We start from the raw sequence: 27,786 nt of genomic DNA, 5'->3' as shown, positions 1-27,786 counted from the left end.
ACCCGTGCCCTTATGCACTTACACATTCACCTTAACTGCTGAGCCTATTACCATTGAAATCTAATGTGGGCTACCTGTGAAGTCTGGTGAAAAGAAGGAAGTATTTAACCACCTCAATGGTTGGGATCGGAGTTATGGCAAGACCATGGCTCTGGGCACTAAAGTGGAAGAAGCTGACCGTTTCCTAGCTCGCCTCTTTGCTATGTTCAAAAGGATTGTTGATGTCTCTCCTCAGTAACTGCATGTCATCTGATATTAGCTTTTTTGCAAATTCTTCTATGAGGTCAATTTTGTAAATTTATCCTATAAAAGCTTCCATGCTTCTAAAGAAGATGGCCCCTTCTGTTTCTCTGGGTTTTTTTTTTTTTAAAAGGAAGAAGAAATTTTTAATGGGAATTTTTAACGTGAGACATGAGTGGGACTGTGGGAGAGTGGGGTGTGCGTGAGTGCATGAAGAGTGGAAAGTGAGCAGTGAACGTGATGCTACAAACTTAGAAAAGGAAATCTGCACGACGAGCTTCATGCTTCCTTTGTAACTGCAAGATTTGGCGAGCTATAGCACAGAAGTCCTATTCCATTAAGCATGCTATAGCTGGGTGAGAGTTGGCAACAATGAAGCCCCAGCCCCATGAATCACACAGAGAGTGATAAAGACAAAAATACATCAGGAATCACAGAACATGCAACTGAACCCACCATGGTTCACCTTGTGGAGAGGTCAAATTATCCTGCCCTCATTGACATTGCAGTTGAACCAGTTTCGGTCATTGTAGATTGGATGTGCGGCAAGCCAGATGAGTTGTCAGAGGACCTAAAAGCAGAGTTGCGTGAAATTTTGAATGGTAATGGAGGTGTTCAGCACAGAGAGGAGTTTGCGCTCTTGCAAAAATCCATTCTGAGCAGATCGGACCTCACCTCTGAATCATTGGCGCTTGCAAACAGAGCTCAATTAGAGATTCTTGTAGCAATAAAGACTGGAATACAAGCATTTCTTCTTCCTGATATTTCTCTGACACAGAGCGCTTTGATAGAAGTTTTCCTTTGCAAAAGATGCAGGAATATGGCCTGCCAAAACCTGCTTCCTGGTGATGAATGCAAGTGTGAAGTGTGCTGCACAAAAAGCGGGTTTTGCAATGGGTGCATGTGCACCATATGCAGCAAGTTTGACTTTGATGTAAATACTTGTCATTGGATTGGATGTGATGTTTGCTTTCATTGGACCCACACTGATTGTGCAATTCGAGTAGGACGAATAGCCATGGGTACTTTGTTAAAGGGAGCCGACAGATTGCCAGAGATGCTCTTTGAGTGCACGGCATGTAAGCACACATCAGAATTGTTAGGGTGGGCGAAGGATGCATTTCACACATGCGCAGGCAAGTGGGAAAAAGAGGCATTGATGAAAGAGTTTGATTGTGTGCGGCGCATCTTTCATGGAAGTAAGGATTCCAAGGGAAGACGGTTATTTTGGAAATTAGAAGAGCTTCTTGGAAGGCTTAAGGGAGGCCTAGACACCAGAACTGCATGCAATGAAATACAACAACTCTTTGCAGGTACGTTTCATCTTAGTAAGGACATGCTAGTGTGCTGACCATGGTTTCTTGTACAACTAGAAGTTTTCCATGACCCCCCATGGTCATGTGCATGTGAAGTAGAATTATGTTTTAGGGAGTTTTGAGTTGATTAAAAAGTTGTTTTTTACAAATGCTCAAGGGGCACTAACTGGGTTGTAAAAGTAGCTGATGCAACCTAAATCTGTCCTCTATGCAACCTACGTGCTTAGTACATTCAAGCTATCATTCGAATAAAGACATTCACCCTGCTTATTTCAGCTACTGCAACTTTTGCTTGGTCGGAGTAACCACCTAGGATAGCTCGACTAAAAAACAGGCAGGGTGGTGGTGGATGCCAATATAGCCTTCTTCAGTATGCATCACCTTTGGAGCTACCATGCATCATTAGGCCCACCCTACCTTGTATCATCTCACTTGGCATCGAGCCTCCTCTTGCTGCGTCATCATATCCATCATCATTTGCATCATGAAAATCATGGGATTGGGTGCCGTGGGGGAGGAGGTGTAACTAGAGAAGAGGGAGGGGAGTTCGGAGGATCCTTTGGTGGAGAGGTATCGTTTTCTTGATGTCCGGAGGTATCCATGCCGCTACTGGTTTTGACCATGCAAGGATTTTTTCCCTTGTGTGAGAGAAGTGTCTCAGAATTATCTTCAAGGCAGCTTTTCTACCCCCTCGAGGCGTACCACACTTACGACACCCGGTATACGGTTGGTTGCTTATTTTAATGCCCAAGGCGCATGGTCCTACAGGTAATGACAGGCTTGTAGTTCCAAGAGTGGGAGTGCTATGAAACATTGCAAAACACAACCACAAACACAATATATATGATTAGTGCGAAAACATATATGATATATATGTTTTGTTGGATTAGATGATTAGTGCGAAAACAAGCTCCGATACCAATGTACATGTGTTGAGGGGTGTTGTTATACTTCGGTGGGCATCCCACAAGACTAGCATGTAGATTAGGGCTATAGTTTTGTCAGGCTTTGTGTGCAACATAGACATGCTTCATGGACTTCCAGAGCCAATTCTGTACATATCTCTAGATAGGAGTGTCTGAAATCTTAGGAGAATTACTACCGGCAATTTTGTAAGCTTGCTTGTAGGACCAGCAGATCAGCCAAGCGTTTTTGCATCTACACCTGGCGTTTTTGCTTCCCATCGTGAGCACCATCAGCCCGGATCACCCATCAGCCCAACATTTTCAGTTTTCAGCTCTTTCCCTCACTGGAGGCGTCTCGGATCCGCTAATGCTAATCTCCTTGCTGCAGCCCGGACTTCTCGGCAGCCCATTGAGCCTCTCCTCGGCCATTCCCTCACCACATTGAGTGCTCTCATCGCTATCTATTATTTACTCCATCATCAGCTCGTTTTCAGCCCTGCTAACGCATCAGATTTGTTGCATTTTTGCAGCCAGCCATCAGCCCTTCATTCCTCTCACATCGGGAGTGCAAATCAGGCCCAGATCTACCCCTTGGTGCCCATCTGCAACCCCTCATCGAGACAGATCCAAAGGTGCATCAAATCAGCCCTGGAGGTGCTTCATTTTGAAGAGTTACCGCGGCAATATTCCCCATTCGAGTTAGTAGAGTGTGCATTTGAGGTGTTGCATGTGTTTACATTCTATTTACGCAATCAAAAGTAAATACCACATCGGCAATGGTGTGGGAGGCCCTTGAAAGGGTTGGTGGCCCCATCGGGTGTCGTTCTCTCTCTCTCTCTCTCTCTCTCTCTCCCCCCCCCCCCCCCCCCCTCCCCACACACACACACACACACACACACACACCCACATCTTTACCCCTCTCTCTCACTCTCTATCCAATCGTGCTAAGTAGCAAACATTCAAGCAAGGAAGAAAGTAAAGATTTACGGGAGTGTAAAGTCTAGATCTTGGCAACCATTCCAATACCATTGCACCTGACATTGGTATCAGAGCTTTGAAGATTTTGCACTAATCCACTGATCCCCCAAATTTTTTTCTTCGTGTGTTTGAGATTGTGTTTTGCCCTCCCACTTTTGGTATAGCAGGCTTGCCATTGCGAAGAGGACCGTGCTCCTTGAGCGTCGGAAAATAGCAACTACTTGTATACCGGGTGTTGCATTCGGGGTGCGCCATTGAGGGGGTACTAGGTAGATAGTTGTCTTGAAGATAAGTCTGCAATCTTCCTTGAGCACAAGAGTGGAAATCCTTGCATGGTCAAGACTTGTAGCGGTATGGAGACCTTCCCCAATTCAGAAGGCGAGCAAGCTCCTTCTTTGGATCCCCCAAGGAGCCCTCCGCATCCTCCACCAGATCTTCTAACTACTGTGGAAGCGGCGGAGCGAGAGGAATGTCAATTGGTGCCCGAAGCCGAGGCTTGTAGACGGAAGCGTGAGGTAGTCACGGAGGCTTGACAACAGGAGAGGGTAGCCATGTGTGATCTCATCACCTCTCTTGCGGTTCGATCTGATTCCTCATCATCAGAACCAGATTATGCCAAGCTTGCCAAGACCATCGTGGATGTGACCAACGCTACAGGAACCATCAAGGTACCAATTCCCGAGAAGATTATGTTCAATAAGTATGATGATAAGATGGATGCACTCCTTTGTCTATCGGACATAGTAAGAATCACTAGTGCATGATCTGAAAAAGAAGTCCCTACCAAAATGCATAGTGAACCGCCCATGTCACAGATGTAGTCACAAGCGTAAAAACAATCTATTTTGGATAGATTCAAATTTCACGCCCCGCACTCTGCAGTCTGACCGAGAGAAAGAGAGTCTATCTGAGGACCGTACAAAGCCTACATGATGCCATCCTCAAAGTCATACATAGGCTCTCCCAAAGAGCCAACTCAGCCCCGTGAGTAGTACGCCTAGAGATTACTCAGAAATCTCCTCTTGAGGTTTTTGGCTTCGCTCCCGATATGGACTCTCTCATCACGAAAGAGTGCCTTGATGTGTTGTTTACAGTTCAACAAGATGCTTTCCGTATAAATTTTTTTGTCTCTCCTCTTTCAAGATGTGATATGATTTTGGGCATTCCATGGTTTTGTGAGCATAACCCTCTCATTGATTGGGCGGAAAATATGTTCACTTTCAATGCCAAAAGCGACTCTCCCATTGTCATTGTGGAGAGCAAGTTGTTCATTCTCCATCTCACGCGAAGATTGAACGGATTCAGAAGAAGGACTCTCTCGGTCTTGTCTTCTCCAAAGCATGATAAACAGGATTTGCATGATGATAAGCATGATGATTTGAATGATAATGATATGCATGATGATTTGGATGCCAATGACAAGCATGATGATTTGCATGATCAAGATGTGATTTCTCACAAGCATGATGATTTGTATGAAGAAGATGTGATTGTTCACAAGAAGGATGAGTTAGTTGATACTTTCTCCAGTGAAGCTAACCTCGTTGCAGATTCAATCAATCATGAAGAACTGATCTTGGCTCTCGAGTCGAGGTCCAAAGAACCCACACAGGAAGATTCGACCAATCAAGAAGTACCGATATTGGCTCTCGAGCCTAGGTCCAAAGAACCCTTACAGAAAGTACTATGTGTTCGAATGATTCGTCAGCACACATTGTTCGAGTGTTTCATTCGTGATCGTTTCCTGTATTTTAGTCAGCGTCTTTATGTGATCCCTTTTTCCTAGGCATGACATATTGTACGTTGAGCACGTTTCACTCATGAATGAGCACAGATGTATGCGGTTTTTTCATGAAAAGCTGAAAAGTATGCATTCAAGGAAGTCACATTCCATGTCTCTTCCTTGGCACGACACAATTGTAGAAAGAGCACATGATAGCATGAGCACCAAGCATGGGCATTTCCGTTGTGAATTGCCACAGTTGATTGATTTGGATCAGAAAGACAAGATTCAATCTCATTGTTTGCGTGTGTGTGGTGAACGGTTTGGTACTCCGTTTCTTTGTTCATCTACATTGCATGTATAGTCTTTGCGGAAGACAAAATTTTTTCTAGTCACTTTACATGGAATAGGTATGTTCATGTTTTTGTGTTGGAAGTGGTTTCAAGAATTTTCAGCCATGGAGATTCTTGAAGCAGAAAGAAGCATGACTCTAAACAAAGTTGAAGCATCGAAGGAGCCACAGAAGATTGTGTCGCTTTCGGTGCGGCCCAAAGAAGCAAGCATTGTAGACCTTTATGAAGTTCAAGTACCACACGACCCACACATCAGAGTGGGCCGGCGAAGAGTCCCTTCTAGGATGCCGGATGCTATTGGCGATCTCCCTCGACGCCATACAGTTCGGTACTAGTACCTCACTTTGAAAAGGAGGGGATGTCACGTGACACATCCAACCCTACTTGTCCGTGGACAAGCTACAGCATGATCAGGATCAGTTCAGTCAAGTTAGTGTAGAATAGGAAGTGATCTGGCACTTTTGTGAGTCTGTTCGCAGACCATGCATTTCCAGACACTTAGATTAGATGCATATCCTCTGGTTGCACACAACATGACCATCAGATTCGAGTTAGATCCCATCAGTAGTATTTTTATACTGCATAGGCCTATTTTCCCTATTTTGGACATATTTTACTTATTATTTTTAAGTGACTTTTGTTGGAAAGTAGGTAGGGCAATTTTGCTAAGTTTGTATAAATAAAAACCTAGCGCTAGCACTTTCTGGCAGAAGAGGCAATAGGAACTCAGTTCAACAGGCACCTTCTCAGCAGGGCCCCCAACAGGCTAGCGTTTTCAGCATCAGTAAGAGACCCTAGCGTTTTGAGTTCCAGATCAGCCTTGGCGCTTTTGCATTGCAGAGCAGCCTCGGTGACCACAAGACAGCAGATCCCTGAGCGTTAGCAGTTGCACCAGCAGATCCGTAGCAGATTCCACAAGACAACAGAATTCAGCCCTAGCGTTTTTGGTTTGCATATCAGCCCCGGCGTTTTGCAGATTCACCACGACGGAACACCTAGAAGCCTCAGCGTTTTCATAATTCAGCCCTTAGACACCGCAGATCAAGTCCCGAACCTTGCAGACCTCACCTTCTCGCAGCAGATCCTCGCCGCACGGTGGGATCCATCGAAGTTTACAGATTCAGCCCGGAAAACGCAGATTTCAGCATCTGCGTTTTCAGCGCGTCGTCGTCGCATCGTCGTCATCGACATCGTCACCGACATAGAGTCAGGATTCAACAGATAAAGATTTGCAGATTTAAGCCCTTAGCGAATTCAGTTTTCAGCCGTCTCGTTGTCGTCCTCATCATCGTGGACATCGTCGGCAAGTCCAAGCATTGTAGAGATTTGTGCAATCATAAGTAGACCGCTCTCGCCATAGAGAGTGGGGCCCTTGGAGAAGGGTTTTACGTCTCTGGTGTCGTATTCTCTTCTCTATCTCTCAGTCTCATGCACGTCCATTCATAGTGTCCCTTCACTTTGTTTGTGTCCATTGCACTCTCTCACTAATGGCACGGAAGGCTCTACCTTCCGTAAGTAAAAGGAACCCTTGAGCACAGTTCGGAGCACTCATCTTGAGCAAAGTTTAAACATTCATTTCGTTGCACCTTACAGTGGAAAAGACTCGGGTGAAGAGAAGATCCTTCTCTAACACAGATTGCAAGCGAAAGAAGAACCTCAAGAACCCAAGAACCTCAAGACCCCCAAAAACCTCAAGAACTCAAGAACCTGAAGGACCCAAGAACCTCAAGACCCCCAAGAACCTCAAGACCCTCAAGAACCCAAGACCCACAAGAACCCAAGTTCCTCGTGAAGTTAAGAACCAAAGATCACAATGTATTGTCATTACCCGAAGCGGAATGGATACTTCGCATGGAGGTGACGGGCATGAAGGTAGTGAAGAAGAATTTCCTCACCATGGAGGTTTTCCTGACCCTCCCCCTTCGCCATCTACACGAGGTATTGCACCAAATCCTATGGAGGCTTTGGTCAAGACGATGATGGACATGATGGCACAACAACAAGAAGCAAATCGCGTTGCGATGGCTTAACAAGAAGAAGCGAATTGCGTTGCGATGGCTCAACAAGAAGTGCAGCGCATTACCTTGAAGCGTGAGCGCCAAGAACGACAGGCAGCCTCCGAGGAACGGATGATTCACGAGCGTGAACAACTGCGCTTGGCGAACAAGAAACGAAAAGAAAGAAAAGCAAAAAGAAAGGCAGCTTTGAAGCGTGAGCGCGATGATGCGCGCTTGGCGGCCGAAGAAAGACGAGCGGCCTTGGAGGCCGATCGTGAGGCACAGAGAGAACTATGCACGCAAGGATTGGTTTGACAGGTTCTCGCCTCGAAGTCCGAGCCAGCCAGAGATGTTGGTAGTTCATCAAGTGGCGCAAGCCGAGATTCGGACTCCAACAACCCAGTCACAGAGAAGATCCACTTCAGTAAGTATGATGGTAAGATGCATGCTACGATTATTCATTCTTGGTTGCATCAATTTAATGCTTATTTTGCGACAACTAAGAAGACAGGAAATAGCAAAGTTTTGACGGCAGCTATGTACCTTGCCGGTGATGTCATCAATTGGTACCACGCATGGCAAGAGGCACAGTTAGCCGCGCACCTAGAGGAAGCCGAGAATTCACGTCCTTTTCTTTCAATTGGGCCGATTTCCAAGACAAGCTCAAGGCGCGGTTTATGCCACCTCAGTATCTCGTACGATTGAAGGACGATTGACGCGGTCTCAAGCAAAATGGTATGCCAGTTATGTCTCTATTCGTGTTTTGCAGCTCGGCACTCAATTACAAATTGGATGCGGAGCGCAAGGAGGCATTCCTTTATGGATTGGACGAGTATATCAAGTATGATGTCGAGGTACTCGATCCAATCGATCTCAACAAGGCGGTAGCGATTGCTCTTGCACAGGAGATGAAGCATAACACGAGAAAGCCTAAGGAACACAAGGCTTCCACAAGTACCTCTCAGACTTCTCAGAACCCTCAGAATGGTAAGAGCGGTAAGAATGGTAAGAACGGTAACTCTTCTAACCAATCTTCCAGTAGTCTCTCAGAAAAGAACTCTCAAAATGAACCTTAGGGTAAAGATAACACAATTGTAAACCTAAGCTCACTCCAGATGAAACAGTAGCACACGGAATTTTACGAGGATACATCATGTCGGAAGAGCAAAGCACTTATTCTAAGGAAGGTCGTTGTTTTCATTGTCACATTAAGGGTCACATAAAAAGAACATGTCCTAAGCTTGACTCTAATGAATCTAAAGAATCCACAGAACCCACTTCCTCTGTCAATGCAATAAATGAGAAGACGAGTGTGCCCCAAGTTTCTCATGACCCTCCCATTGATGAGTCTCTCTTTAAATGTTATGGTCATATGACGGTGCAGTGTCTTGTCATATTGTTTGACCGAGGCAATATGCATGATGTGATTAATCCCTCTCTTGTTGAGAGATCCCGCCTAGAGGTTAGTCAGAAATCTCCTTTGGAGGTCTCTGGCTTCGCTCCCGGTATGGACTCGCTCATCACGAAGGAGTGCCTTAATGTTTTGTTTACAGTTCAACAACCTGCTTTTTGTAGAAAATTTTTAGTCTCTCCTCTCTCACGATGTGATATGATTTTGGGCATTCGATGGTTTCATGAGCATAACCGTCTCATTGATTGGGCGAAAAATACGTTCACTTTCAATGGCAAATTGTTCATTCTTCATCTCTCATTTCTAATGTGCAGGCGAAGATTGAACGGATTCTGGAAAAGGAGACTCTCTCAGTCTCTTCTTCTTTAAAGCATGACACACGGGATTTGCACGACGATAAGCATAATGAATTGCATGATAATGATGAGCATGATGATTTGGATGATAAGGACAAGCATGATGATTTGCATGATCAAGATGTGATTTCTCACCAGCATGATGTTTTGCACGATAAAGATGATGTGATTGTTCACAAGGATGATGGTTTAGTTGATGCTTTTTCTAGCGAAGCTAACCTCGTTGCAGATTTGATCGATCACGAAGAATCGATCTTGGCTTTCGAGTCGAGGTCCACAACACCCCCTTCCAGGCAGATTCGATCAAACACGACGAACCGATCTTGGCTCTCGAGCCTAGGTCCAAAGAACCCCCACAGGAAGTACTATGTGTTCGAATGATTAGTCAGCACGCATTGTACGAGTGTTTCATTCATGATCGTTTCCTGTATTTTAGTCAGCGTCTCTATGTGATCCCTTTTCCTAGGCATGACATATTGTACGTTGAGCACGTTTCACTCATGGATGAGCACGGATGTATGCGGATTATTCATGAAAAGCTGAAAAGTATGCATTCAAGGAAGTCACATTCCATGTCTCTTCCTTGGCACGACACAGTTGTAGAAAGAACACAAGAAAGTATGAGCACCAAGCATGGGCATTTCCGTTGTGAATTGCCACAGCTGGATTGATTTAGATCAGCAAGACAAGATTCGATCTCATTGTTTGCGTGTGTGTGGTGAACGGTTTGGCACTCCGTCTATTTGTTCATCTACATTGCGTGCACAGTCTTTTAGGAAGACGAGATTTTTTCCAGTCACCTTACATGGAATAGGTATGTTCATGTTTTTGTGTTGGAAGTGGTTTCAGGAATTTTCAGCCTTGGAGATTCTTGAAGAAGGTCGACCTACGTCCATAGACAAAGTTGAAGCATTGAAGGAGCTACTGAAGCCTTTATGTCGCTTTTGGCGTGGCCCAAAGAAGCAAGCGTTGCAGACCTTTATGAAGTTCAAGTATCGCACGACCCACGCATTAGAGTGGGCCGGCGAAGAGTCCTTCCCAGGATTCCAGACCTTGTTGGCGATCTCCCTCGACGCCATACAGTTCGGTACCAGTACCTCACTTTGAAAAGGAGGGGATGTCACGTGACACATTCAACCCTATGTGTCCGTGGACAAGCTACAACATGACCAGGGTTCAGTTCAGTAAGTCAGTCTAGAATAGGAAGTGATCTGGCACTTTTGTGAGTCTGTTCGCAGACTGTGCATGACCAGACACGTAGAGTAGATGCATATCTCCGGTTGCACACAGCATGATCATCAGCATTCCCATAAGAATTTATCAGGGGAATTTTCAGTGTTAAAACCTATTTTCCCTATTTTTGACATTTTTCACTTATTTATTAAGTGACTTTTGTTGGGAATTAGGTAGGGCAATTTTGCTAAGATAATATATAAGCAAACCAGAGCTAGCACTTTCTGGGAGAAGAGGCAGCTGGAGCACCTTGCTCAACAGGCAACTTCTTAGCAAGGACCCCCCCCCCCCCCCCAAGCAAGGCCTAGCGTTTTTGCAACACAGCATCAACACTGGCATTTTTGCACCATAGATCAGCCTTGGCGTTTTTGCATAGCAGATCAGCCCCGACGACCACAACAGACAGCAGATCCACTAGCGTTAGCAGATTCTACAGCAGTTAGCAGATTTCCACCGCAGTAGAAGATTTTCAGCCCCAGCGTTTTTGCATCTGCAAGATACCTCAGTGTTTTTGCAGATCTTCGCGACAGAATCAGCCCTATCGCTACAGAATCAGCCCTAGACTCAGCGTTTTCAGTTTTCAGCAGTCAGTTTCCACAGTTGAACCCCCGAACCTTGCAGATCTCACCTTCCCGCAGCAGAGCCTCGTCGCACGGTCAAATCCCGCGAAGTTTACTGTTTCAGCCCGGAAAACGCAGATTTCAGCATCTGCGTTTTCAGCGCGTCGTCGTCGCATCGTCGCCATCGACATCGTCACCGATTTAGAGTCAGAATTCAGCAGATAAAGATTTGCAGATTTCAGCCATTAGCGTTTTCAGATTTCAGCCCGTCTCGTCGTCATCCTCATCGTCGTCGACATCGTCGGCAAGTCCAAGCATTGTAGAGATTTGTGCAATTAGAAGTAGACCGCTCTCGCCATAGAGAGTGGGGCCTTCGGAGGAGGGTTTTGACAACATTCTGGTGTCATATTCTTCTCTCTCTATCTCTCAGTCTCATGCACCTTCATTCACAGTGTTCACCACTTTGTTTGTGTCCATTGCACTTTCTCACTAAAGGAACGGAAGGCTCTCCCTTCTGTAAGTAAAAGGAACCCTTGAGCACAGTTCGGAGCACTCATCTTGAGCAAAGTTCAACATTCACTTCCGTTGTACCTTACAACAATGGCCCGCTGCCATGACTCCACCATAGTCGTACACACACCTCCTTGAATGCTGCCAGGCCCAAAAACAGCAAACCAAAAAGTCTCATAACGGCCACGCAAGATCTGTCCACAATGCTGAATACGGCTCTCACAAAGGTGGTGCTCTTGAAGCATAAGAATATCTATCGTGCCACCCACAAGGAATCTCTGAAGCTCTTGTCGTAAACGACCGCTTTGGCATAAAAATTGGTGTCCACTTAGACCCTGTACATTCCATGAGACAATCCTCATGGGATGACTGAGAGAAAACCGATGCTACCGCAGTAGCCAACCTCGCAATCTTCGAGGTTGGCTTGGATGGGGAGTAATCTGCATCCTAGTGACCCCGAGAGAGGTGTGCTTGAAATGACTATGCAACCCATGCCCAAGAGGAGTTTGCAGTCCATAGCGCTACATCCTTTGCCGAGGAATCCTTATGTACAAATACATAACAAGGAGCACTTTGGGTGTGTGCAAAAAAGTATAACACAATGTGACTACAACCAGCTCCATTAGGCGACGTGATGCTGAACTTGCCTAGCTGCCAAAGTGTCTAAATCAAGTTTATCCTGTCAAAGTCGACGATGCGGAAGCGTAGAGCAATGGGGAAAATACACGAGAGAGATACTACTGAACCAACCAACCTTGGCAATGAATTGATGATTATACAATGGGGGCTTGGTGGTGCTTATATACTCACCTTAGCAAATTGCCTTAGCCAGACTTTGACAAATAAGGTAAAAAAAAAACTAAAAGCCAAAATAAATATTGGGATCACATTGGGTAGTTCACTTAAGATGCCATCACTTTAACACCCTCTTTGCAACTCATAGCGGACATAAATAATGAGACCAAGTTGATGAAGAAGCTACCATGGACACCCCAGAATAGGCCTGCAACTGGGTACACCTTGGTTTTGCTACCCTCAACTTTTTACCTTAGAAGCATGCCAGCTTGAGCATCGGCTGCCTTATAAAAAATTGAACTATAGACCACACTACGTCTAAGAATTCCCATTCGTGAAGTGTGAACACATCACGTCCAAACTTTGTAGACAATGAACTTTGAAACACATCCTATCCATAATCCGGCCAACAACAATGGATTGGTGCACTTATCCATAGTGTTTTAGATATGTTTGATTGGTTCCTTCTTAGATGCATGAGCCTTGAACTCCGACCCACAGGTTCAAACATTGATAACTTAAACTCCAGCACATGGGTCCAAATCATTTGTAGGGAGCTTCGTTTTGCCCCTCTTTTCCGCTCACAAGCCTCTCCCTAGCTGAAGCTAGTTGCGGTAACCGCCACCTGACTAGAATTCTGGCGTCGTGGCCACTGTGGTCGCCACCACGTGTGCCATGCCGATCTCCTCTGTCAAATCTTTATCAACGTTATCTCTGTCGAGCTTGCCTTTGCCTTTATCTTCTTGTGAGTTCTTGCTTTTGCCTTTGGCTTTGTATTCTTGAGGCAAACAAAGCATCTTCTCGAAATGATAACAACGGGTCTTGGTCCTCGTGGGTACCGAGGCAGCTAACTGAGTATTGGTACTGCCATCCTTGTCAAGCTTGCCTTTGCCTGTCCTCTAGCGAACTCGCAGATTTTGCTTTTGGCTTCACAATTGCTAGGCAAACAAACTTACAGCTTCCTTGAGAACTTTAGACGAGCATAGGCCGCTAACTGGGTGTTGACTGATCCACTTTCCATAGCCATGAGTTGGTCTTGGTTATCTTTTGACTTTGAGTCTTTGCCAAGCAGTTCACTAGGTAGCTCCACTACTAGGCGTTTCTCAAGGGAGGTTGAGCTAAGCTCAAAGCTTATAGCCGTTGGGGAGACGCATCTCAAAAGGTAGCGGTGAGGCATGCCTTTCAAGATGTTAGAACATTGAAGATAGCCGTTGATAGCGCTTCAAAATGTGTTCATGGGCTTAAAGAACTTCATGTCCCTATCGGCGTCTCAAAACGCTATTGAGAGAGCCCTCACTTTCCTGTTGCAAGTTTGCCAATGGAGGCTACCAGCCATCTAGCGTTCTAAACACTGAAGGAAGGCACTAGCCCGTCAGAGATCCTCTGCTGTTGCATATCAAAACGCTTCAAACGTGCCAACACCCTGCTTTACGTCTGTTTTCAGAGGATACTTTTCAAAACGCTACTAGGCGGATCCTTAGTAGCTAGCGTTTCAAACGCTGAGGAAGACACTAGCTTTAGTCAAGTCGATGATGGATATGATGCTACAACAAGAGTTGCGCCACCATGAACCGCAACCGTGAAGAAAGACGGACAACTATGGAGCTTGAGCGTGAGCAAGCACGCAAAGCTCAATGTTAGGTGCAACGGAAGTGAATGTTGAACTTTGCTCAAGATGAGTGCTCCGAACTGTGCTCAAGGCTCCTTTTTCTTAGGGAAGGGAGAGCCTTCCGTTCTTTAATGAGAGTGCAATGGACACAAACAAAGTGAATGGACACTGTGCTTGAAGGTGCATGAGACAGTAGACTGAGAGATAGAGAGAGAAGAGAATACGACACTCGAAAGTTGTGTCAAACCCTCCTCCAAGGGTCCCACTCTCGATTGCGAGAGTGGTCTACTATTGATTGCACAATCTGATACAATGGCTGATGCAATGAGTCTAAATGCTTGCTATGTCGAGGTCGACGGTGTGGACGACGAGGACGAGACTAGGGCTGAAAACTGAGTGCTTCGAGTCGGTAACTGTTGCACCAAGTCGGGGGCTGATCTGCTAACTTGTTGGCTGAAAACAACGCTGGTTCATGTTGCTACAAAAACGCTGGTCATAGGCTGAATTAGCTGCTGCAGAATCGCTGTTGTGCTGCCCTGTAAAACACTGATCTATGGCTGTTTTCAAAGGCTGGATGTGCTAGCAAAAACGCTGGCCTGCACTGCTGGAAAACGCCAAGTAGGCTGGCTGAAAATCGCTGAACAACAGGTCCAAAAACGCTGCCCTGCTGAGTCTTGCAAGTGATGAAAAACGCTGGCCTAGCTGAGGGGAAAACTCCAGATCTTCAGTGCTGAAATCGCCAGGCTCCAAGGAATGAAAAACGCTGGCTTTAGGCTGAAAACGCTAGGGGAGTCTGGGTAAAAATGCCAGGTTCCAGGTTGGGGAAAGTCTTGCTTGAGAAGGTGCCTGTTGAGCAATGCTCCTGCTGCCTCTTCTGCCAGAAAGTGCTAGCTTTGGTTTGCTTATGTATTATCTTAGCAAAATTGCCCTACCTAGTTCCCAACAAAAGTCACTTAAAAAATAAGTAAAAAATGTCAAAAATAGGGAAATAGGTTTTAATGCACTGGAAAATTTCCCTTATGGATTCTGATGGTAATGTTGATGATCATGCTGTGTGCAACCAGAGGATATGCATCTACTCTACGTGTCTGGTCATGCACGGTGTGCGAACAGACTCACAAAAGTGCCAGATCACTTTCTATTCTAGATTGACTTGACTGAATGATCCCTGGCCATGCTGTAGCTTGTCCACGGACACATAGGGTTGGATGTGTCACGTGACACTCAACGCTTAGCGGCGAAAGAAAGAAGGGCAACTATGGAGCTCGAGCGTGAGTAAGCACGCGAGGCTCAATGCATAGCGGCCGAAGAGAAGCGAGCGGCTATGGAGTTAGAACGAGAGGCGCAGAGGGATCAACGCATGCAAGAGTTGGTTCTACAGGTACTCTCCACGAAAGGTGAGCCACTCAAGGAGCCTGGCGAGTCATCCCATAGCACAGGTAGAGGCGACGACTCCAGCAATCCAGTCACTGAGAAGTTGACGTTTAGTAAGTATGATGGTAAGATGGATGCATTTGTGATTCATTCTTGGTTGCATCATTTTAATGCGTACTTTGCGACTAACAAGAAAACAAGTAACAATAAAGTTTTGACGAATGACATGTATCTAGCAGGAGATGCCATTAATTGGTATCAAGCTTGGTAGGAGTCACAGTTGGCTGAGCATCTTGAGCATGCCGAGGAAGGCGTACCCCCCTCTCTCAATTGGGGCGACTTCCAAGACAAGCTCAAGGCTTGCTTTATGCCACCACAATACCTAGATTGGTTAAAAGAAGATTGGCGTGGTCTTAAGAAAATTGGCACTTCTGTTATGTCTTTTTCTAACCGTATTTTGTAGATTGACGTCCAATTGCGCAAATCGGATGCGAACGAAAGGAGGCTTTCCTTTTTGGGCTAGACAAGTACATCAAGTCCCTATGGACTACAACACCGCAACGGCGATCGCTCTCGCCCAAGAGATGAAGCACAAGAAAGGCAAGCCTTCAGAGGCCAAGTCATCTCAAAGTACCTATTAGAACCCTCAAAACCCAGAAAGTACACCGCACATTTTTGATGAGCACCTTGATGAGTCTCTCTTTAAATGTTATGGTCATGTGAATGGTCAACATGTGGTGGTCTTGTTTGACTTTGGTAGTATGCATGATGTGGTCAGTGATTCTCTTGTAAAGTGAGCTCGCCTAGAAGCTATCCCAGCGGCTCCTATCGAGGTGTCTGGTTTCGCTCCCGACATGCACTCTTTAATCACGCATGAATGTCCTAGGGTGTTAGTCTCTATTCAGCAGACATCTTTCCGTCGAAAATTTTTTGTTTCTCCTCTCTCAGGTTGTGATATGATTTTCGGCATTAAATGGTTTAGCAAGCATGCTCCACTCTTTGATTGGAAAGCAAACACGCTCACTCTCTCGCCGGAATGTTTCTCTCCCATGGTCATCCGCGGTGAATAGGGCCTCCATTCTTTACCTCTCATTTCTCATGTGCAGGCTAAGCGTGATTTATGACGAGGAGCTCAAGCGGCATTCATCTATGCCACTCAAGTGACAGAGGACCTCAAGACCCCAGAACGATACTTAGGTTTGTTTCAGAAGTATGAGCATCTTTTCTTGATCTTCCACCCCGTCTGTCACAAGACGAGCACCACGTGCCAATAGAAAAGAACAGACTGAACTGAATTTTAGCACTTCAATAACAACTGAACTAAAAGAGAGAGACGACACGCGACACGGAGTGGTGGAATTCTACCCCAGAGAGTATTGACCCCAAACCTTGGCGCCCCTTTTGATGTTTCTTTATATTGCATCAACACTGTACAAGCCGATCCTCCAGACTCTGCATCTTCTCCAGGAAGCATGCCAAAGAATGAGCCCATGGCCTCGTATTTAAAGGCCCTAGGCCCCAAAAGTAGTTTACATGAGAAGCCTTCAAACCCAAAAGAATCTGGTCCAAAAGCAATGCCAAAAAGCTGCCAACGTAAATCACGGAAATCCGTACAACTGCCACGTCAGCAATCAACGCCAAACGTGGAAATCCGTACAGTCTGCCACGTCAACATTTTACCGCAATTTTTGAAAATCCGTACAGTCTGCCACGTCAGGAGTCAGCATGAAGTTCGGGCTGTCCGTACAGATCTGCCACGTCATCAGTTGCTTGTGCTCCTTCGATTGCTTATGCTTCTTCTAGGGTTGAGGCCCCTTGACCAAGATCTGCAAGTTGGCTCCATTCTTCAGGACTTTGATACGTCAGCTGTTTGTAAAGTTCGAGCTCTTTCTCTCACCATGAATGCAACCAAGAAGATAGACTACTGTTCTATCCCAAGAAGGAGCTGAATTTTCTCTTTGTAAATATATTGGAATCATCGTTTATGTTGTTTGTTTTTATGCATGTGCACATAGCATCTCGCATGATCTACGAATGTGATGAAAGAGTGCGTACTGCGCGGATGCGTGTGTGCGCGGTGCAGTGCGAGAGAGAGAAGAGGAGAGACCGTGCTGTGTGGGTGGAGCAATCTCCAAGTAGTGAGGAGATCCTTATTCTTTGTATATATACAAGAATAAGGATAGTGGTGAGTGGGCGGTGGGCGTCCGGACACCGAACTTGGCTTCGGACAAAAGGCACAACGCTTTTACTCCAACAACCTTCCACTTAAAGATGAATGTGCCAATAAGTGGGTCCTACTAGCTGAACTACTAGTATGTACAAGAAAATAGTTGAGAGACTCTTTCAACCTACACCCACTGGCTCGCTCAGTCGATCTACATGCAACCGTATCGGCTCTAGTGATAGGCGAGTGTGCGTATCCACGCTAGAGCCTGCATGTAAATCCCGCAGACAACTCTGTATGGTCTGCAAATCTCCACAATGTATCATGCTAGTGTTAGTCGCCATACGACTGACAATTCCTATAATCTATTGCAAATGCTCCCACTGCAGTTGCTAGGTCGGGCCTTAACACCAAGAGGTCGTACATGAGACGCCCGAACGGTGACGAAATCTGTGCAAACTTGACTGTCCTAGCCTCTGCTACGCTAGTTGCATGCATTGTATTATCAGGACCACTCATCGCCGACACTGGGATGGTTACGTCCCTCTCACCTATAGGAGGAAGTGTGTATCTTGGCATCAACTCATTAGCCTCTAGCATGAGCATATCAAAGAACTCCATGTCTGTCATCTCTCTCTATTGCTCTAGGGAGCAGATCTGCTCTAACTCTGTCTGCACAGACTCTGACAACGCCTGATGTGTCTTATTAGAGCACTGCCGCTCTACCTCTGTTGCTACAAAGTGTACTGGCATGTCCCGCACAGCTAAAAACTGTCTCGTGAGTATGGTGGAGCTCACTCGCGAAGGAGACACGTCTCATCTCTCGCTCAACGCATGCCAGTAACAAAATCGAGACTATGCCGTCTTGTATATCAGATATATGCTTAGGATATACCAAGCCACTGCGGGCTCCGTTGGCAATCACTAATGATCAGCAATGCATCTGTAAAAATTGCTCTCTAAGCAATGTCTGACACCCACAATCTGCTAACTGTCTCAGTGAGATCAAACTCTGTCTTAGCTGAGGAACATAGCGCACATATTGTAGCGTATAGGATGCACCACTAGGTAATGATAAGCAAACATGTCCTACACTTGCAATGTCAAACGTCGAACCATCGACCAAGTGTAGACAATCAAAGCTCCCACTAGAGAATGTGTTGAACCACTCTCACTGTGGTGTGACAAGAAAAACTACATCCTCATCTAGCAACCAACGGGGAAACGTGTCACGTTTTGAAGACATGTAAGCAAGAGGAACGCCACAGGTAAATGTGATATCACGGTCATTGGCCCTATGAAGCCAGCGCTCTAGCATGTGTCAAACCCTCATCTGCATCACACATAGATCTCTGTTGCTGCATCATATATCTGAAACAGCGGTCCCTAATGTGCCTTGTGTGACCACAATGTCAACATCACATATGTTGGCAACTACAAGACCGTCGTCTCTCACGAGTAATCACTGTCAACTTTGACTTGTCACACATATCTGATGCCATGAGTGAATGGCAAAGTGGGAGATCAACTCGACTACTATACAATCATGAAAACTATGATCAATCGCATCAAAATTGATGCGCGCATACGTATAAAACAACTCCACAATCTGCTATGTGTAGGCATACAATCTGGGACCAACAACCCAACCGAGCGTAAAACGCATAACCATATATGCAAGTAGCGAGCAAACACGCTCAAAACGTATCCAACAAGAAAACTGACTGCAAAGATGTGCAAAAAACCTGTAAAGCTTGTGACTGCGTGTGATCTGTAGCCACATGAGCATATGCAATTGACAAAACGTGTCAAAGTGGGAGACTCGACGACTAAACCATTAGAGAGTAGTCTGTAGATATGCCCAAAGCATGGCGAGAATTTGGGAAAAATCCGGCAGAGTTTCCCCTCAAGACTTAGTAAAAACTCAAAAATCTCACCAAAACCGCATAAAGCATGAACATACACTCAATGTTTCAGTAGTAAAACCACATATGGCATACATAAGACTGCCAAAACTCTGGCAATGAAGCTCACTCCTGAATGGGTGGCTCTATGGACGATTGCACTTGTCCAAGAATGCTGTAAACTTGTGAATCTGTCATTCGCAAGCTATACCTAGCTCAAGCTGTATCCGCATATGCATACATAGCATAATCGCACAAAACTGTGCTATGAAAGTCTCTGGAATGGCCCGCAAGGAATGTGCAACCTGAGAGCAAACCGCCTGGAAACTGGCACACTACCTCGTCGGTTGGGAAACTCATCGACCGGAAACCAGACACAAAGTACAACCAGCTGTCTGTGGTTGTAGACGTTGTCCAAGAGCCGAGCGCGCTCGAAGAAAATCCGCTCCGGAATGGTGTGTCGGAGCTATATGTGTCATATGCGTGCTGCCGAAGCAGGAAATGGAGAATTGTCGAAGCCGAAACGCCGAAATGTTGAGGAGACACTGCGGAGCCAAGCCGCTCCGGATGGGGGGCTAGAGGAGAGCCGATGCGGCTCTCGCTTGATTGTCTCATGCTAAGTCGAAGCCGGGATGCCCCGGGGGGCCGGGGGGGGAACCATTGGAGCAAAATCACTCCGGAATGGGCATGGGAGGGTAGCCGATGGCGAGGCTACACCAGAGGAGAGCCAAATCGCTCTCGCTCATGCTCGCCAAGTCGAAAAATGCTCGATGCCGCCTTCCGCTGCCGGACGGAAGTGCGCCGATGTTGTAGCCGCCAATGGTGAAGTCGCTAGCTGATGCTGAATCGCAGATGTTCAAAGCCGATCCGAAGCCGAAATGATACTGAGAAGAGCGTTGAAAAACCGTATGTGCATTGGAGGAGAGACGATGCGCTCTCTCTGTCCCTCGTTCTATGCCGAAGCCGCCAAAGGGTGTCGGCGGGTGATGCCAGGGCTTACTCGCCCGTGCGCTAGCGTTTGTCGATCACCGCCTGCGCCTTGCCGAAACTTTTGTAATGCCGAAGCTTCTCTCTCTATCTCTGCTCTCTGTAGCGAGTATGCGTGTGTGAACACACCCTTACACACACTTGTTCAAAAAAAAAAAAGGCTCTTCTCTGTCGAAATCTGTGAGTGTGTGCTCTTCTCATAGGAGCCTCAAGTTTGCCAGCGCTACCAAGTAGCACCAATTTCCAGCGTTGTTTGCTGCCTTGCTTGATTCCCTAGTGGTAGCAGCTCGCTTCTCTGCCTTCAAGGCCTGCAAAGTCGCCCTGCTTGGCTTGCTCAATTCCCTGCTCGATGCTTGTTTGAGAATTGCGCTGCTAAATTTTCCAAGGCTCAATCCTCACAATTGCAAGCTCAACTCCCCTTGCAATGCTCGTAATTCTAGCGCTGCCTTGCTTTTGGTTTGCAGCCCGCCTTTGATACTCTCCAATGCTCTCATTTTCTGCCCGTGAGTGACCGAAAACCTTCCAAGTTCTCCAATGGTTGGCCGATTTTGGATCTGCTGAAATTCCCCCCCTTTTGCCGAAACCTGCTCACTGTGCAAGCTCTGTTGCAATTTCCGCTGCAGATCCCCAAGCACTCGAGCTCTGTCCCTTTGCTTTGCAGATTCTTCTTGCCCAATTTCCTGTAGACTTTCCCCTTTGCTTGCTTACAGATCTTCTCAAATTCACACGGCTTGCTTTACTTGCTCAAGCTCTTCGACTGTCTTGTGTGGAGCCTTGCAGACTTGCTCACAAGCTATGCAGATTGCCGTTCATAAGCAGGCTTTGTTGCTTGCTAAAAAAACTCCCGATTTCTCTCTCTACAGATGCACAAATATCCCCATTCCCACTGCAGATGCTCTAATTCTCATTCAAGAGGAGCTGCACATGTGATGAGAGATCTGCTCCAAATTGCGCCAGATCTCCTCCCGATGTGGCCAATCCGCCCCGATCTGGTTCCGCCGTTCCGGATCTATGGCCGCCAAACTCTGTCGCACGCATGCTGATTGCCGTGTAGGCTCTGATACCATTTGAAAGAGTGCGTAGTGCGCAGTGCGGTGCGGGAGAGGGAAGAGGAGAGACCGTGCTGCGTGGATGGAGCAACCTCCAAGTAGTGAGGAGCTCCTTATTCTTTTGTGTATATACAAGAATAAGGGTAGTGGTTAGTGGGTGGTTGGACACCGGCGGACGTCTGGCCTCGGGCAAAAGGCACAGCCTCTTTACCCCAACGCGTGAGTTTACTTAAACTCAATCTCGGGTTGATTGTAACTGAGCTCAATCTTAAGGTACTTGAATTGAGTAGAAATATATTTCCTTCGGGGAGGAGGGGGTTGCCCATCTTCAACGCTCATTCTATTTCTTGTCTCTTTGAAGTGTGGTGATTAATATTTTGTCAAGTTCTTTAAGTATCGAATCACGAATAAGAACTCTTAGTTTCACAAGGCTCTTACAATGGTATCAGTGATTCGATTCCTAAAGAATAAGTGATTCGAATCACATTAGTTGCATGGGGCTCTTAAATATGTGCCATGGGCTCAGTCTTTGGCACATCTTCGCGTGGGAGTGCAAAGGACAGAGTACTGGCTTGTACTAAGTTGAAGCAATATAAAGAAATAACGAAAGGGACGTGAGGGTTTGGGGCCAATACTCTCTCGGGGTGGAACTCCGCCACTCCCCGTCTCGTGTGTTGTGCATCTCTTTTAGTTCAGTTGTGTTGAAGCGTCTAAAGTCTGCTCAGTCTGTTGGCACGTGGTGCCTCCTCTTACAGTGGTATCAGAGCTTTAGGCGTGTGCTTTTCTTAAAGCATACTGGTCCTTCAAGAGGAGACAAAGAAAGACGGCGCTTCCATAATTTTTTTTCCAAAGAATCTTCACGTCCTTGCCCCGGACTTAGTCTACTCTCATCCTTAGTCCATCGTGCATCGGGGGGGCTCTCGTCTTCATCTCTCTGTCTTAAGGGGCATAAGCCATTAAGAAACCAAGATCACATGGCGTTTATGGATTCAGCAGAGTACTTGAAGTTTCTTCTCGACGAGCTTCGCAACATTCTTCCACGACACCCACAACAGAATCTCCCGATGCTGCAAGGTTTCCAACAATTTTTGAATTACATGTTACCTCTTTGATGCCTCGGGTGGTACCTCCTTATTTGACACCCGAAAGTACGAGAGCTTCCAACCGGCAACCTTCCCAACAGTTTGTTCCGATCGGGGGAGTCTTCAAAAATATGATGCAACCATTTGACAGTGATCCAATGCAATTGCCTTTGCCACCGGCGCTGCCCCCACCACCACCGCCATCGGGCTACAATGGTTGGAGCTTGTATGGATACCCTTACTATCCGTACCCGGGGTATGTGTCTAAACAACCGAAGAATTTCAAAGATGGCGGCATGATAGTCAAATTTTTCACCTTTTCCGGGGTGAAAGATCGAAAGAAAGCAATGCAGTTTCTATAGCAATTTAACCTCATCTATGCTTTGGGGAACTATACAGAAGAATCCAAGATTTCTCGAGCAATAGGATTTTTTCATGCTCCAAGGACCTGGCAAGCTTTCAAGACAATATTTGCACGTAGTTATATGACTTCTCTCTGTGACGTCCAATTCTTGTCAAAATGGGACAACTTGAAAATTCTTGCCACAGAGACCATGGACGACTATAACCAAAGGTTTGTTGACGTCTACCTTCCGGTGTCCTTTAAGTTCATTCCCTTAGAGAACTAGTGCGAGTGATACACCATTGGATTACCATCACCATTGCAGGAGCAAGAGCTTATGGACCATGCCGTGGTTGGCTACAAATTGATGAAAGGAAAGCTAGAGTTTACCGCAAAAGCAACTCCGGCCAATAGCCAGTACTCTCGGCAACAACGAACAAATTCTCGAGATTCTCGTGAAAGTCAATTGCAAAGGCCTTGTTTGACGCCTCAACAACGAGACACCTTATTACAAGAAGGCCGATGCTTTGGATGCTTTCAAACAAGGCGTAACTATTTTGGTTGTCCCCTTTGCACTGATCGACCAGCAGAGCAGACTCTCTCGACGGTCGACAGAACCCTAGGACCATCTCCAACAAACGAGCTAAACCGGCCATTGGCCTTGTACCTGACATCTATGGCATACGCCTTGAAATAGGGAGAGCAGGAGAGTGAGTTCTCATTTTGAGAAGGATTTTGACTACTCAGCAGGCTTTGCAGAGAGATGTTCATCTGGGTATCTCCCCTTGGCTTTTGAGGTAGATGACAAGAGTGTCCATCTTGCCTCTCTTATAGTATGGTTGTGCCGCAGATCTGCTTCCTTTTTTAGAGTCCATCATCACGAAATGTTAGAGTGGATGCGATTGATTTTGGAGGCACGGCATAGGGGTTTCACAATCCCTTGGCTTTTGTGAGCTGCTATAGGAGGTCTTTACAGCGGATGCTTTGTATCAGCTAGATATATAGTGCTCGACTTGGTGGCTTTCGCTACATCGCTCGAGGTGGACAGAGCTTTGGGCAGTTTTTTGTAGGCTTGATCACTATCCATATAGCTACATTTCACTACGTGATTGGGGTATCTTTATCCCAAGATGTACCGTGTGGTTTATTATCATGATGTCATTGTATTTCTTTCAGGGTTTGTCCCAGATTTCTGTGTATGGACCGATGGTCAAATTTATGTAATGCCAAGGGTCAAAGCCCACCTTCTATTGCAAGAGAGAGAGAGAGAGAGAGAGAGAGAGAGAGAGAGAGAGAATAGTGATATCAGCAGAGCTGGAAAAGGATGATAAGGAAGCCTGTGAAAGTCAGTATACGAACTTGATTGAACCTCACGAAGCATGTGCTCGTATTGCTGAAGTTGTTGATGAAGCAGTTATGAAAATTGAGGTAGTTGCAGATGAGAAGGTCCGAGCGCTAAAGAGGGCGCACATTACTTTGGAGGCATGTGATAAAGAGTTGGAGGAGAAGAGACTGGAATTGCAGGAAATGCAAATGGAAAGAGAGAAGCGAAAACTTGAGGTTGAAGTACTAGAGATGAAAATGAAGCTCAGAGTTGCAGAGGCAGAGATATTCCAAGCACGTGCAGATGATGCTCGCCGTAAAGCTGAAGTTCTACGTCATCTTGTGGCAGAGAAAGGCTCTGAGGCAGGGGAAGACCAGTCAAAGTATGTGAAGTTGCGGCTGGATGAGGTGGAGGCAAAGCGGCGCGATCTTCTGGCACAGATTCAGCTGCAAGAGCATTTCCAGCGACAGCTAGATCCTTCCCAGATGCTGATGGTGAGTAGGATACAAGACGTGCTGAAGCAGGTTTCGCAGAAAGGATCCGTTGAATCAAGAGAGCTACCGTCAGCTTGTTGAGACGCTGTGGCTTTTTGGTGTCATGTGAGGTTTTGAAGGTCCTCAACTCTTTTTGTATGCTAATACATGTCTTTTAGTAGGATATAAGAGCTAACCTTGCTGCTAATCCTTTGGTAGCTTCTTGTTTGTGAATGTGTACTCCAACATGGCAAACTAATTGTACAGGGTGATTGCAGAAACGTACTTGTCGGGAGGAATCCCTTGCGGGTGAATCTGGGCTAAGCTTTGTTGGTTGCTGTCTCATTTTTCTTTCATTGTCTATCTGGTGCTCATTTATTTGGATTGTCTACAGTTTCTGCTTCACTCCTGTTGGCTGTTGATCCTTTTATGTGAGCATACGCAGACAACTGTGCATGTGCATGTGCATGAGTGCTTTTTGCCTGTGTCTGGCCTTGTCCATAGGTGACACGGGGACCGACTGAAGGGATCAATGGTGCAGACTTGGCCTGCATAGATCTCGAGGTGCAATGGGTCTGACAAAAAGACTTCCTACGAGTCAGAGCTCCAGTCAGACACCTTCTCACATCTCGAACTCGCAACCTGACGCAGCTGAGACTACCAGCCTACTAGCCAAGAGACCCATGCACATTTGTTGAAAAACTGTTGTGCAGCTATGATTATGTGTATGTGTGGCCCAGTCAGATGATGTGGCTACTCATCCAAGGGCAGATATCTCGTCCGTTGAGCCTGCGGCCACGTCTGCCGTCAATTTCTTGAGTCGGTCCCGTGTCACATATAGACGAGGTGTGTCTGGCCCATAGTTCTAGGGAAATGGGAACAAAAAATGGAAATGGAAATGGAAAAAAAATTTAAGTCAGGGGGGTTTTGGGTAACTATAGGAGCAAGGGAAACAGAAACGGAAAGTGTACTGGAAATGGGAAAATGGCAAACAATTTGGGTTTTGGCAAGTTTTGGGTAGCTATGGTGTCAATGTTGTAGGGATTTGCACTCAGGACTTTCATGTTTGTGTGTAGGTTCAAAGCTTGCAAATGCTCAGATTTAGAGCTTCCATTTTTGTATTTGTAAATGATGTCTTAGGAATGAGGAGGTGTTTGTCACATGTCCCACGTGCTAAACAAGCACAACAGATTTATGTTATTTTTTAGAAACAATACAAAGAAGTGTTAACAAGATTGAATGTGTGGCCACCCTTATGAAAGCCTTGAGGTATGCTCTCATTGGTGATGTTCTCTATCATAAAGGCACCGATCATGTTTTGCGAAGCCATGATGTGTTTTGACACTCCCAAGGCAAATGCTATGCTCATTTGATATGTAAGCATTCTTATCTTTGGAAAAATATCGTTAATTCACAGTTTGTGTGGGGAATAAGGATGATTTTTCTTCCCCAAGTGCGTATTGCATCATTCATGTAAAATAAAATCTCAATATCCTTTTGACAGCCTCCAATAATATGCAATTGTAAAGGAGAATGCCCGAGTTCAAATCGTATGTAAGGCCACAAAGAACGCCGCGGGGTGCTTGACTCTCCCAAGGAGAATGTTTGAGTTCAATTGATATATTATTTGGAACTTGATGGTAAGACTCCGTCTTATAAGGATGATGTTTCCCCAATTGTGTATTGCATCTAATACATGTTAAGGAAGCATAAATTTGTGCACGTATGTGCTTTCGAAAATTGTTCACAATATTGTGTGAGGAGCTAAATCACTGACCTAGAGGCTTGGCTGCTGGTGTGGATTATATTTGGAAGGGTTTTTGTTTACGTTAAATAGGATACTACAGCTAAGCATAATGTTCTTTCCATGGCCTCAAGGTTGGGCTGATAGATGCTTGTTTAAGTAGCAAACACTCAGTTCATGTAGTGGCTAGTCACTAATAGCGATAGTGCTTAATCAACAAAGGCCATAAAGGAACACTCCTCCAAGTTACACAACATAGGAAACCACTTGTCTAAGCTAGGATCCCTTGCAACATGAGCATAAGAAAAACCCCACCACTTGTCCAAGATTTAGACAACCATGAATGATATTGTTTTTAACCAATTGGAAAACCCTTGATGTGTTTGCAACCAGTAATGATTGTGTTTTTGACCAATTGGAAAACCCTTGACGTGGTTGTACATGGAGAATTTTGTTACAAAGCCCACCACTTGTCCAAGCATTCTGTAAGCTACAATATTGTTTCTCATCATTTTGAAAAATCCATGATATGTTGTACAAAGCATTCTGTAAACTACAATATTGTTTCTCATCATTTTGGAAAATCCATGATATGTTGTACATGGAGGGTTTTTCTCCAAGTTTCACCACTTGTCCAAGCTAGTTCTATTGAACACAAGGTAGAAGCACGCTCCACCATGTGTCCAAGCTAGGCTCCATTGGAACTTGGAAATCCACTTGTCCAGTCAAGGCTCTCTTGAAACATGGAGGGAAGCAAAGGTTCACTGCTTGTGCAAGCTAGGCTACATAAACAGATGCAAGGTGTATCGGATGTGTAAACTAGGCCCGCTACTTGTACAAACAAGGTCCACCACTTGTCCAAACTAACTCTATTGAAACATGGGATAAAAGCAAGCTCCACCATGTGTCCAAGCTAGGCTTCATTGGAACATGGAAAATCACCTGTCTAAGCTAGGTCCCCCACAGTCCAAGCTAGGCTTATTTGAAACATATATTGTTCATCATATGTTGTACATCAAGGTCCACCACTTGTACAACCTACATTTCATTGTGTTGTATACAAGGTCCACCACTTGTCCAACCATTCAAATTCTCTCTCTTTATTTCAAATTTTTTTGCCCAATTTCAAATTTTACCGCTGAAATTTAAAATATAACGTCCAATGTTCTTTGATTATCCCATCTTAATTCAAAATGTCTCACCTAGATTTGGATTGTGTTTAATGTAACTATCCCGCGTAAATTTAAATTAACTCACCTCAATTCACCATTTGTCCAACCTATACACAAAGAAGGATTGAATATACAAGGTGTTGTTTTGAGGTCCTTATAATCTACGTGCCTCAAGGTCCACCAT

At 45.6% G+C, this 27,786-nt stretch overlaps 1 protein-coding gene across 1 annotated transcript; it reads left to right on the top strand.

Annotated features, from left to right (window-relative positions):
- Positions 1-415: 415 nt before the first annotated feature.
- LOC147456357 (OBERON-like protein) lies at positions 416-25,037 on the top strand. The gene is made up of 2 exons (XM_086514868.1): positions 416-1,553; positions 24,202-25,037. Exons 1-2 carry the CDS (start codon positions 629-631, stop codon positions 24,786-24,788), a joined length of 1,512 nt encoding a protein of 503 aa, XP_086370994.1. The 5' UTR covers positions 416-628; the 3' UTR covers positions 24,789-25,037.
- Positions 25,038-27,786: the final 2,749 nt, after the last annotated feature.

This window comes from Adiantum capillus-veneris, chromosome 6, assembly GCF_014529385.1.
Source record: "Adiantum capillus-veneris isolate H3 chromosome 6, ASM1452938v2, whole genome shotgun sequence".
Lineage (NCBI taxonomy): Eukaryota > Viridiplantae > Streptophyta > Polypodiopsida > Polypodiales > Pteridaceae > Adiantum > Adiantum capillus-veneris.
This window is presented reverse-complemented; position numbering and strand designations above follow the sequence as displayed.

What these genes read in the sequence shown, in the direction of transcription:
- LOC147456357 (XM_086514868.1), top strand. Translation starts at nt 629, where the DNA reads ATGAATCACACAGAGAGTGATAAAGACAAAAATACATCAGGAATCACA. An exon ending in AATACAACAACTCTTTGCAG is followed by an intron (nt 1,554 to 24,201) that starts GTACGTTTCATC and finishes TGATATCAGCAG; the next exon opens with AGCTGGAAAAGGATGATAAG.